Here is a 12,948-nt window from a genome sequence, read left to right as displayed (position 1 = left end):
CAGGGACTGGAGCTGTCTCCACTCGCGCCAGTTCTGCTGCGATTCTGCTTTTGAAATGTACAAGAGCCCCAGCTCCAGAGCACTTGTACATTTCAAAAGCTCAGGTGCCAGAGGGAGCTCAGGGCCAGCGGGAGTCCCCTGCTGCTCCCACACCCCCTGTGGGGCTCCCGCTTCTGAACTGTAGCCAGCAGGGCTCTTGCTACAGTTCAAAGGCGGCGGCGCCCTTATCGACCCATCGACAATTCGGTTAGTGAATTCATCCTCATTGAACATCCCCATTCCCAGGCCAGAAGGGCTCTGGACGATCCTCTCATTGACCTCCTGCGGAACGGCGGCCAGAGAACTCCCCAGAACAATTCCCGGAGCAGAGCCGTGAGACACCAAGGCACCCACCCAGCCTCAGTGGGACCGGCGCCTCCGGGAAATAAGCATCACAAAGGGATTTGCCAGCTGGGATACTGCTCCCTGCTTCCTTCCCTGCACTGGTGCCGGGCGGGCGCAGGCGCCCCGAGCCCCATCTACGCAGCTCACCGAGGGCGAGCAAGCCCAGCCCCTAGCAGGGAGCCCTGACTCACTCGGGCAGCCCCACTGGAGCAGCACGACAGTTTGTGCGGCTCGGTGTGAATGTGTGTTGCAGTCTCGCCCGGGCGGGCTATGAGGGATGGTGAACGCCCACGGGCAGGCAGCATCCGACGAGACAGGAGCGACCCCTGGACTGCATCTAGCACCCAGCAATGGGGAAGCGGTGCCTGAGGTGACCGCTCCTCTCCCAGCACCCCCACGCTGGCCCAGAGGAGCAGCTGTGAAGAGATGCTGGGGCAACCTAAAGCCCCGTTTTCAGAGCAAAGTGCTGGAGGGATCACAGCCAGCGGGAGAAGGATCCAAACCCTGAGGGGGCTCCCCCAAGCCAAACCCCCTGCAACTGCAAACCATGCGTACCAGCCGTCTGCAGTGCGAGGGGGCTGAATCGGGCAGAGGGCTGGCTAAGAATGGCAAACAAGAGCGCTCCGGAGGCAGGTGTCACGGGCAGCACGCCTCTCTTAATGCACCCTCCGTGTCCAGGTGACACCTGTTTACACGCAGCCAGGTGCTGAACACGTTGCCAGTGGCTCCCAGACTCCTGCGCCGCCTGCTAATCCAGGGGGTGCAAAGTGGTTTGGGTCACGGGGCTGTGAGTCCCAGGCAGAAGAAAAGGCTAGCAGTTGCCACCAGGCTTTACAGGGACTCACTATAAAAGAAACAGGAAGCTAGAAGAGAAGAGGGATCGCTTTGCTTCAGGGCTCGCGGGGGAGCTGTGCCTTCGCTCGGGGCCTGGGGCATGCATACAACAGAAAGTCATCTGGGCGGATCCTACCTTATGGGGGCCCCTCTGCCCTGCGCTGGCCTCAGCAACACCGTGATGGTGCTCTCCGACTCGCTCAGTGGCGACGGCATGTCCCCGTAGTCGAAGCTGGGAGCTGCAATGGAACAAAGCCGGGGTGACTATTTGTGCACACGCATGCAGGGAGGGACCCCCAAAGGGCGCCAGCCCAAGTTCTGACAGTCCCAGGCTCTCTGCAATGGCCGGTTCGGCACCGGGTATTTGTCAGCAAATCTGTGATTTTCTCGAGAGGCCCGTGACAACTGATGCATTTCTCAAATCCCCGTCTCTTGGCATCAGGGGGTGATGAGATAATTGCAGCTTCCAATTAAAAAAAATGAAAGTGTCTCACCCTCCGGGCTGTGGAGCAAAGCTGAAAAATGTGACCCCCTTGGCCCAGCAACCAGCAGGCAATAAAGAGCTCAGTATTATTATTGGTTAAAATCTCACGATTTTTAAAGCAATTGCTTGGTTTTGGAGACCTGACCAGTGTTCCCCCTGCGCAGAGCTCTTGGGCGGCCACCCAGGAGAGATTCAAGTGCTGCCCCGCTGATCTGCAGAGCACCCACAGCTGGCAGCATGTGCTTCGACAAGTGGTGCCCATCCACGCATGCCTCAGTGCACAGAACAAAATGTATTCTGCACATGGAAGAAAAAATTAGAGAGAACATTGGATCCAACTCAAGATTTGGGAACACTTTGGGCTGGCAATGCTGTAAATTAGATGTAATGCGGGCGTCACCAAGTTGAGGAAAATGGGCCTGACGAAGACATGGGTGGGCGCTGGTGGAACAATGTTCAGGAAGTGGTGCTGGTGACCCCACAGAAGGGGATGTTTTCCCAACTCATCCGGTATCAGACAATCCGCCAGCTCGGTACTTAGCACCAGGCTGCTGTGAACGCTTGTGTTCATGAAAATCCCATAGTGCTTTGCACAACTTGGGGCATTAGCCAGAGTGTCCTAGCAAAATTCCAGCTCCACCAGGGATGTTCTGCCTCCCTTATCTCTCCCTCGCATCGTATTCCTCTTTGCTTCCTGGCCTCAACTGCCGTGCTGCTGAGCGCTATTCATGCAGCGGCCTGGCTCCAGCCCAAAGGTGGCAGCATTTCAGAGCTCAGGGGCAGGGTTAAGAACTCGTGTGAGGTACGTCGGGCTCCTTTGGGATGCGAGGCTCTGCGCAGAGGGGTGGCAGCACAGCGTGGAGTGGACATGCATCCAAGCAGGTTTTGCATTTCCCAGTGACTTCCTCTGGCTGACAGAGCCCTGCCCCTTCCCACCACCCTGGCCTCTCGCTGTTTGCAGCCCAGGGGAACCAGGTGACACTGGATTTCAATTGCTGCGCCCCTGCTAGGAAACATCTCAGCCCAGTCAGAGCTGTTTAAGGCCCCTCACTCCCCCCCCCCCCGACATTAGCCAGCAGCCCCAAGGACTGTATGGCTTGCTAACCCCATTAATCCCAGAGAGCCTGGCTATTGCATTGCTGCAAGCTCCCTCCAGCAAATGGGGTCATCGCTGTGGGATCATCCAGACGATACAAGTGTGTTTCTGCCCCAGCCTCCCTCAGCAGAGCTGGCTAAAGCTGGTGCAGATCCTAACTCGCTCTCAGAAGATGCCTGGTTACCCAAAGTCTCTGGATTCAAATGGCTGGGCCGTGGGGAAGCTGCCTACAAGTCGTAATCACCTCAGCCCCGCTGTGGGGGCACAAACCCACCCTCGCTGGCCTGTATCTGCGCCTCCAGGGAAGGGAAACGGTGCACGTGCTACGCGCGGGGGACATAAGGCGTCAGCGCTGGCCCGGACGACTGCCCCGTGGAGGGCAGCACCGCTCTCGTGCGTGCCTCGGGGAGGCAGAGAACGGCGCCTGGACGGTTGGGAGCACTTAGCCCTTTGGCACAGGTGGAATTCGGCCCAGAAACGCGAGGCTGAGCTTTTCTCAGGTAGCCGATGTGCTGACATCTCAGAGGCGCTGGGCCTGGGGTCTGTTTGAGCCAAGCGGGTCCCAGAGCCTGTGCCCCTGGAGGTTTTCCATGAACACAGAACAGGAGGGGCAGCAAGACTCAAGGGACCCAGTACACAAAGGCCTGTGGAGCCGATACCCAGTACCAGTCTCCAGGGCCTTTCAGAGAAGGGAGGGGCTAGCCCAGGGAGGGGCTGCCCACCCACTCTCACACTCACTGGGAACAAGAGCTGCTGAGGGATGTGACAGAACAGCCTGGCCATGGTCCCCTGGCAAGAGCCATGAGCCATCAAGGTGAGCACAGTCTCCAGGCCATCACTCCCCGGCTGGAACGCTAGACAGGCAGCTACATGGGATCCAGCCACCGAATGGAGAGATCTCTGCAAACAAGCGCTGAGAAAACCCTCACGCCACCCCAAGCCAGGCGGACACAGCAGGGCACCGGGGGTGCTGTTGTAACCGCCCCCAGGCAGATTTGCACCTGGAACTGCTAGAGCTAAGTGTTGGAGCCTCTACAGCTTGAGCTATAAAGCCAGCTGGCTGTCAGCGTAGGCTGTAGAGCTCCCTTGCTCTTATCGCTGGCTGTGAGTGGTCTAAGTGCCCCTACATGGACAATGAACTGCACCAGGTGTGTGGGTTACACTGTGTGTGCCACGACTGAAAAATAGTAACTTTGGGAAAGTCTTAGAACAACTGTTTCTTGTGCCCCTCAGCATGTAAAGCTGGGAGCCTTGGTCACCCTGGCTGGAATTTCAGCTCAGCTCTCATGGACGGGATGGGGTGTGTAAGAGTTTGGCAGCCAGAGGTTCAGAAGAGCCCCGTGGGTTGGTGCTGGTCTGACAATCAGGCCCTGTGGGAACTTCCAAGAGGGACAGTGCAACTGTGCGGGGGCGAGAACTAAGGCACAGGGGAGACACCGCCTACAGCTTGTCCAGGTGTAAACACGTCCCCACACCAGCGTCTCTCCCTGCAGCTCCCAGCGCCCATGCCAGAGGCCTCGCACACCTGCCCAGCAGTGCAGGACTAACACTCTTGCACTGAAAGTCTGCCTAGAAACGCTGTTGCTGGACTGAACCTGGCCAGACCCGGGGCCCCTGCCGGGACAGCAAAGGGGATTCCACATCTGAGGGATGGCCGAGGAGGAAACGTCTTTCAGGCCACCGGTTTTATTGTCCTCAGGCTGTTTACCAGCTGGTGAATCAGAGAACTCGCAGGATTTATGCCCCTTTTCTTCAGGGACTGACGTTTTATTTCTCCCAAGTTTAACTACAGCCTGTGCCCTTTCCCTTGCCGTCAGGTACCTGCAGGATTCTCCCTACTCCCTGCGGGTCTCGCTCCCCCGCCCAAGGCCTGGCAGGGGCAGGTCCCTCTAGTCCCTTCTGCTGGAGATTTCCCAGCCTGGGAAGCAAGAAACCTCCCTGCACTCAGCCAGCCTCCCAGCAGGCCTGATCCTTAGTCGTCTTCTACATGGCACCCTGGCACTCCCTTCACCTGAGGCCCCTGCCCCTTAAAGGGCCAGTTCCCCACGTTAACCTTTCTTTGATGCTGTTGAGGGGGTGGAATTGGGGCTGGAGGCCTGGTGGGGTGGGGTGGGGGGGTAGGTCTCCCCCGATCTCTTCCTCCTCCCCCCTTCCCAGAAGACAGTCCTCGGCCGGCGAAGCTGCTCGAATACTGAGCAGTGCACCCCCTGGCAAGACGCACCCCCCAGCACTGACAGGGTAGCATCTCTCTCCCGTCTCAGACCCCGGTGCTGAGCCAGGGAGGAGGGAGACAGCAATCCACTCCTGCCTCTGCAGCCCACCTGTCTACAGGCCCCAGCAGGGAGTGAGGAAACGTGTTCCACTAGCCCCCAGCTCCGGGCACAAGGCAGCTCGTGGCCTGCAGTGCAACTGAATTATCCAGCAGGGCTCGAGAACGCCGGGCCCGCTGGCTACCACTTGAGTTCTGACGGCGGGGTGGGCGGGGAAGGGGGAGGGCATCTTCGGAGCATGAAGAATCCATTTCAAGGAAAGGCGGATTTAACTGTGAAAGCCCAGCAGGAGACAGAGAAGCTGAGTGGCCCTGGTGGTGCCTTGTCAGTCTCCATCCATGGCTGACACCAGCCTGTCCCCGAGCAGCCTTAGCTGGGACGTCTCTCCCCTGCCTCCTGGAAGGGCCACGCAGAGCCCCCGCGGCGCGGCTATTCGCACAGCGGGGAGCTGCCAGCACCCGGGCGAAGAGGGCTCATCGAGGAGCTGGAGACAGGCAGGAGGGACATGCAGAATGAGAGATGGCGGCGTTCCCCTTGCAGCAGGAGGTCGCTGGTTCAAATCTCAGCCAGCAGGGGCCTGGCCACTGGCCGAGAAGGGGGTGCGTGAGTGCAGCGAGGCAGAGGGCTCCCTGCTGCTCTCAGTGGAGAGCTCGTCACAGCACTGACTGGCCAGGCTTGCTGGGAGTCCAAGCAGAGAGGCTGATGACTACAAGCTGGAGACAGAATTCCCTTCTCTCCCTGCGGCTGAACCCTTCAGCTCAGGGTGGAGGCAGGATGACCGGGGCAATTGGGCATTGCTGCTCTTGGCTGGGGAAATCAGGCTCCCATCTTTCCCCAGCACGGAGGGGGCCGTGTTTCACAAACAGGGCTAGCGGTCCTGAGCCAAGGGCTGTGTCTACATTGGCACCCTTTTCCGGAAAAGGGATGGTAATGAGACACTTCGGAATTGCAAATGCTGCAGGGGATTTAAATATCCCCCACGGCATTTGCATGAACATGGCTGCCGCTTTTTTCCAGCTCGGGGCTTTGCTGGAGAAAAGCGCCAGTCTAGACGGGATCTTTCGGAAAATAAAGCCTTTTCCAGAAGATCCCCTATCCCTCTCAAAATCAGGAATAAGGGATCTTCCGGAAAAGGCTTTATTTTCCGAAAGATCCCGTCTAGACTGGCGCTTTTCTCCGGCAAAGCCCCGAGCCGGAAAAAAGCGGCAGCCATGTTCATGCAAATGCCGTGGGGGATATTTAAATCCCCCGAGGCATTTGCAATTCCGAAGTGTCTCATTAGCATCCCTTTTCCGGAAAAGGGTGCCAATGTAGACACAGCCCTGGTGTGCACCGGCCAGTTTGCGCATTGCAGCGTGGAAGTAGAACTAGCGATATTTAAACAGAACCTGCCTCGCCGCCATTGGCATTAAGGGGGCTTTACTGCTGTCTGCTGGGCTGGACCCCTAGGGCAGCGAGATGCCACGTAAGGAAAACACTAAACCAGCAGCTGTTCTAGGAAGTGAGAAAAGGGCCATGGCACCAGGATAGCACCCGTCCCTAGGGCGAGGCTCTGTCGTGCCCACAGCCAGCTGGAGGTCCGGGTTCACGTGCCATAGGAGATACAGACACAGACCGGCCTGACCCCCTCGTTCTTCCCGGCCCAAAGCCAGAGGGCCGGTGTCTCGTTAGCCTACCGGAGATGTTGGTGGTGATCTCAGTCAGCGCTGTCTGGCCAAAGCCCTTGCCGGTGCGCGCTCGCACAGAGAACAGGTAGGTGGTGCCCGGGTGAAGGTTGGAGAAGACATGATAGGTCTCGTTGCGGAGCTTGGAGACAGTGCGCCGGGGGCCAGGCACATTGACGGCTGGGTCCGAAGACTCGATGCTCTGGTAGCTGATCTAGGAGAATATGACCAATCGTGAGACGACTGCCTGGCTGCTGCTGTGCAATAAGCGAGTGCAGGGGGGAGATAAATGGCTGTAGGGGGCGGATTAATCTGGGGAGAGGAGAGCAAGAGGTCACTGGGTGGGGGTGTGAAGCGGATTTCTCTGGTACCACGAGTGGAGCGCCCCTCCGCGTAACAAGACAAGGGGAGCCGTGGGGCTGCTCTGGGCTTTTAAATACAGGAAGTGGCCTCACCGATCGGTTTCTACACGTGACTTGGAGTTGAATTTGAACTTGAGAAAGTGACCAGCTGACACCTCTAGACAGATCCAAGAGTGTGAATGAAAGCTGGTGGTACCCTCTGCGTCACCCCAAGACCCTACACACAGCCCTGCCCACACCCCTCACTATGCCCTGCAGCCCCAGACACACCAGCTCTGGGCCCCCAGCCTCACTCACCCCAGCCCTGTTATTCCAGGCAGAAACAAGCTGGGGAGAAAAGCCTGCTGGTTTTCAGCATCACACCTGAGAGACGATTTGCACCCCAGAGGCTAGTGCCCTAACCCTCTGGGTCACGAAGCCCACTAAGAGCCATCCTTTGGTACCTGGCTTGTCTGTTGGTGGCTCAGCGTCCCGTACAGGGCTTCAGCATGAAAAGCCGTTGCAAAGGAGGGCCGGGGCACTCAAAGGGGACCCGTCAGGAGACAGAGGCCCCATTGTAAAGGGGATACAAGGCAGGCTGGTTCCTGGGCTCCAAACGAAGGGCGGGCAGGTAGAAATCACAGTGAGCCCTTAATCCCCCGATAGAAAAAAGCAGCTCCAGACTGAAACGCTGAGCCTCCCCCATTCCCCACACAGGCAGCAGCAGCGAGGGGACTGGTGATAGGCATCAGCTTTTCATTTGTCTGGCTCCCTGCTCTAATAATTTCCTTGATGCTGGAGCGGTTGGTGTGAAGGATGAAAAGCAAAGAGAGATAAGAGGGAGTCTTGCCTGGCTGCCTTTGGGAGACCGAGTGGGGCCCTCATGCTAGTGTCCCCATGCAAGAAACACATGACATTTTCTCTCTGCCCTACACTGGGCAGAAAGAGATGCACAAAGGGTATGTCTACACTACAAAGTTAGTTCGAACTAACTTTCATAGGCGCTACACTAGCGCTCCGTTAGTTCGAATTTAATTCGAACTAACGGAGCGCTTAGTTCGAACTAGGTAATCCTCATTCCACGAGGATTAAGCCAAGTTCGAACTAGCTAGTTCGAATTAAGGGCTGTATAGCCCCTTAATTCGAACTAGTGGGAGGCTAGCCCTCCCCAGGTTTCCCTGGTGGCCACTCTGGCCAACACCAGGGAAACTCGTCTGCCCCCCTCCCAGCCCCAGACCCCTTAAAGGGGCACGGGCTGGCTACGGTGCCCGTGCCAGGTGCAAGCCTGCCAGCACCCAGCCAGCAGACCCTGCACCTGGCACGGATCGAGCCACCCACCCGATGCCCCCCAGCCCTCCCCCTCTTCCCGGGACCAGGCTGGCGGCTCCCGGGAGCTTGCCCAGGACCGCAAGAGGCGGACACCAGCCTGGGCTAGTGCGGACATCGTGGACCTCGTCCACGACCTCTGCACTAGGCACAGGAAAGTGGCCGGCTAGGGCAGGAGAGCTGCCAGCCTGGCCACCCAGGAGCAGGTGTGCATGAAAATCAAGGTGCTCCACTGAGACCCCCGACCCTGAGCCCTGAGCTTACAATGGCCGTCCTGGGTCAGACCAAAGGTCCATCTAGCCCAGTAGCCTGTCTGCCGACAGCGGCCAACCCTAGGGACCCTGGAGGGAATGGACCGAAGACAGTGACCAAGCCATTTGTCTCGTGCCATCCCTCTCCAGCCTTCCACAAACCTTGGGCAGGGACACCACTCCTACCCCCTGGCTAATACCACTCCATGGACCCAACCTCCATGACTTGATCTCACATCCCTTTAAACTCTGTTCTAGTTCTAGCCTTCACAGCTTCCTGCAGCAAGGAGTTCCACAGGTTGACTCTTTGCTTTGTGAAGAACAACTTTCTCTTACTAGTTTGAAGCCTGCTACCCATTCCTTTCCTTTGGTGTCCTCTAGTCCTTCTTTATGGGAACTAATGAAGAACTTTTCTGTATGCACCCTCTCCACCCAACTCCTGATTTTAGAGACCTCTATCCTGTCCCCCCTCCGTCTCCTCTTTTCTAAGCTGAAAAGTCCCAGTCTCTTTAGCCTCTCTTCATATGGGACCTGTTCCCAACCCCTGATCATTTTAGTTGCCCTCCCCTCTCCCACCCTCTCTCTTCCCCTCTCCCACCTCCTTTTCCCAGTCTCCCCCAGTTTTGTTCAATAAAGACAGATTCCATTTTTGAACACAATTGTCCTTTATTTTGTACATCAAGAAGAGGGGCTAGGGAAGGGTAAGTGGAAGGAGGTGAGGGAGGAATGGGGTATGCGCCCCCGATGGGGAGGACTGGGCTGGCTCTGCGGGCTTCTGGGGGTGGAAGCTCTCCTGAAGCCCCTCGATTGACCCCCCCGTCCGGATGGCAGCCTGCGGCAAGTGCAGCCGGGCTGATGGCCGAGTGCTGTGATGTGCCCAGTGTGGGCACTCAGGGCACTCCAAGCCAGGACTGCTTTGCAAGCGGGGAACCCCTGAGAAGTGTCTGTCCGGGGTTGGGGTCGGGTCCCTTTAAGCACAGCCCTCGGCTAGCCTGAGACAGCAGCTCCACGCTCTAAGTCCTCCTCTGATGCCCTGCCGGCACTGCTTCCGGCCATCCTTAAGCCTGGTTCAGGGTCCACTTTAATGTGAACATGCTAGTTCGAATTAGCAAAACGCTAATTCGAACTAGTTTTTTAGTCTGGATCCGTTAGTTCGAATTAGCTTAGTTCGAATTAGCTTAGTTCGAATTAACGTTGTAGTGTAGACGTACCCAAGGAATAGAACAAACTCTGCCAATCACTCCCACGGTCCTAATGTGCAGGAGCAGGCCAGACAGGTTTGCCAAATGTCCTAGCGCCCAGTGAATCATAGAATCATAGAACTGGAACATAGAGACCTCAGAAGGTCATCAAGTCCAGCCCCCTACCCAAGGCAGGACCAATACGAACTAAATCAACCCAGCCACGGTTTTGTCAAGCCAGGACTTAAAAATCTCTAGGGATGGAGAGATGGACTGGGTGAAGCATCCCAGTGCTTCACCACTCTCCTAGTGAAATAGTTCTTCCTAATATCCAACCTGGACCTCTCCCATCACAACTTGAGACCATTGCTCCTTGTTCTGCCATCTGTCACTACTGAGAACAGCCTCTCTCCATCCTCTTTGGAACCTCCCTTCAGGAAGTTGAAGGCTGCTATCAAACTAAACAGACCCAACTCCTTCAGTCTCTCCTCGTAGGTCATAGGCCCCCTAATCATTTTGGTTGCCCTCCGCTGGACCCTCTCCAATGCGTCCACATCCTTTTTGTAGTGGGAGGCCCAGAACTGGACACAATACTCCATATGTGGCCTCACCAGAGCCGAATAAAGGGGGATAATCACCTCTCTGGATCTGCTGGCAATGCTCCTCCTAATGCCCCCTAATATGCCATTAGCCTTCTTGGCTACAAGGAGAAACACAACAGAGAGGGGGCTAACATTCCCCAGCACTTCAATGGTACGTTGTGTTCCTGAAGCACCGTCCAAACATCTAACTGATTAAACCACACTGTGGGCTGGAGAAGTAGCTGGCTGCCATCCCCGGGGGGTATGGAGCAACAGGGGGCTGAGGGCAAATTTTCAATAGTGGACTTTCCTTGTGGGTACTTCTGTCTTTGGAGTCCCAACAGTAGAGAGGAAATAGGGCCTGATTTTCAGAGGTTCCAAGCAACTCCAGGTGAAGCCAACAAGAGCTGCAAGTGATCAGGCCCTCTGAAAGTAAGGTCCCAGGTGTCCAAAATGGAGGGACCCAAAATTACAGGCCACTGTAGGACCTAAGTGACTCAACCAAGGCCACTCAATGAGTCAGTGGCAGAGGTAAGATAAGCACTTGAACCCTTCTGACTATTTGAGAGCTAAGCAGCATTATTTTTATGATTATTTATTAGGCTTTGCACCGGGGCTGGTAATGTTTCAAGTCTTAGTTCCAGGGCTGTAGATTTGTGGTAACAGGGTTACAGACACCTCGGAGGCTTCTCTTTCTCCAACACCCCTGGCCCAGTTTCTTCTCATTTAGTGCTGACAGTGTCACAGAACCTACCTCATACTGGGTGATCAGCCCGTTGGCCTCCGCTGGCTCCTCCCACTTCAGGAAGATCATGTCCTCCAAGGGGGTGAAGGTGAGTGACTCTGAGGCAATGCCACCAGGGACTAGTGAACAAAGAGAAGAACAAAGGGATGATGAAATTCTGCAGGGGGATGGCAAGTCTGCACTGGACACTTGGCTTCGCTGAACATGCTGCTGATCAAAGAGGGGTTAAAAGCAAGCAAGAAAGTTGTACACCCCCCAGTGCTGTATGCCCCCCCATGCTGTACGCCCTCAATGCTGTACACCCTCAATGCTGTACACCCCCAGTGCTATATACCCCCAGTGCTGTATGCCCCCGATGCTGTACGCCCCCAGTGCTATATGCCCCCAGTGCTATATGCCCCCAATGCTGTACGCCCCCTGATGCTGTACACGCCCAGTGCTATACACCCCCAGTGCCGTATGCCCCCAATGCTGTATGCCCCCAGTGCTATACGCCCCCAATGTTGTATGCCCCCAATGTTGTATGCCCCCAATGTTGTATGCCCCCCGATGCTGTACGCCCTCAATGCTATATACCCCCAGTGCTATATACCCCCACTGCCGTATGCCCCCGATGCTGTACGCCCCCAGTGCTATATGCCCCCAGTGCTGTACGCCCCCTGATGCTGTATGCCCCCAGTGCTATACGCCCCCAATGTTGTATGTCCCCAATGTTGTATTCCCCCCGATGCTGTTTGCCCCCCAATGCTGTTCACCCCAACACTACCTGCCTTTGGCCAATGTCAGGGGCATGGATCAAGCCCGGGAGATTCAGCATCCAGCCTCCCAGCCTTATGCAGATCTTGGCACTGCTGCGGGTCCGTGCAGCCACGGGGGGGTTCACAGGAAGGGCCAGACCCTCCGCCGGCGAAAGGCAGCGAAGCTCCAATGAAGCTGCCCCCAATTGCCCCGGCTGAGGGTCTGGCCCACGGCTAGAAGGCCTGGCAGTGACCCCAGCAGGCAGGCAGGGCTCCCTCAGCAGCCTCTGGGAACCAGGGGCTGCACAGAGCTGCTGAGAGGGCTCCGCTCTCCCCCTTTGTCCCACGGCGCTTAGTGAAAGCACCGCCTGGGCTGACAGGAGAGCTGCGCCCGTCGCCATAGAGACCCCAGCTCCAGTTCCCTGTCGGGCACCTTCTCCTTCCTCCCCAGCCAACACGCTTGTACACGGCAGCATTTCTACGCCTGGTCCATCCAGTCCTGCACTGCCCCTTCTGCCCACACGCCCGCATCAGGCCAGTGCCTGTCACCAGCAGGCACAGCTGGCAGTGGCGCACAGCAATGGGTGATGCCAGGTGTGCTCGCCCAGTGGGACAAGCAGGAAAAGGCATTTTGAAAATTCACATGGTTTTAAAGTGCGGCAGGGGACAGGGGGAGAGCTTCCAGGCTCCTAATACTGCCAGTGGAGTTCACAGTTGTGACCACAGCAACCAGCGTCGGCCAGACAGGTAATGCTGGGCCTACACTCATCGCCCTCAGTGCATGCAACTTTGCTGGGGGAGACGGCGTTGCTAGCTTAGCGAAGCAGGGAGCTTACAAGCAGAGGGAGGCAAATTTTAGTATAGACACATGCACAACTAGGTCACAGGAAGCAGCTTTGTAGTGTAAACCACCCTAAAACTGATGTCCACTGATGTGTGTAAAATTTAAACCCTTGGGAGATGTACATAAACCAACCTAAGCACCAGGATAGATCTTAGGAGCTCAATAGAAGAATCCTAATATACTGGGACTGAACCTATGGACAAGCTAAAG

At 56.6% G+C, this 12,948-nt stretch overlaps 1 protein-coding gene across 3 annotated transcripts in view; it reads right to left on the bottom strand.

Moving 5' to 3' along the window:
• The window catches only part of PTPRU (protein tyrosine phosphatase receptor type U), a 270,209-nt gene that overhangs the window by 93,194 nt on the left and 164,067 nt on the right, over positions 1-12,948 (bottom strand). For all 3 annotated transcript variants that reach the window (XM_006112017.5, XM_006112018.5, XM_089773413.1), the window contains 3 exons: positions 11,167-11,276; positions 6,745-6,946; positions 1,355-1,457 (listed from right to left, as the gene is read on the bottom strand). In XM_006112017.5, coding sequence (XP_006112079.2) covers positions 1,355-1,457; positions 6,745-6,946; positions 11,167-11,276 — 415 coding nt within the window. The remainder of the gene's footprint in view (positions 1-1,354; positions 1,458-6,744; positions 6,947-11,166; positions 11,277-12,948) is intronic.

This window comes from Pelodiscus sinensis, chromosome 26, assembly GCF_052426305.1.
Source record: "Pelodiscus sinensis isolate ZL-2025 chromosome 26, ASM5242630v1, whole genome shotgun sequence".
Lineage (NCBI taxonomy): Eukaryota > Metazoa > Chordata > Testudines > Trionychidae > Pelodiscus > Pelodiscus sinensis.
This window is presented reverse-complemented; position numbering and strand designations above follow the sequence as displayed.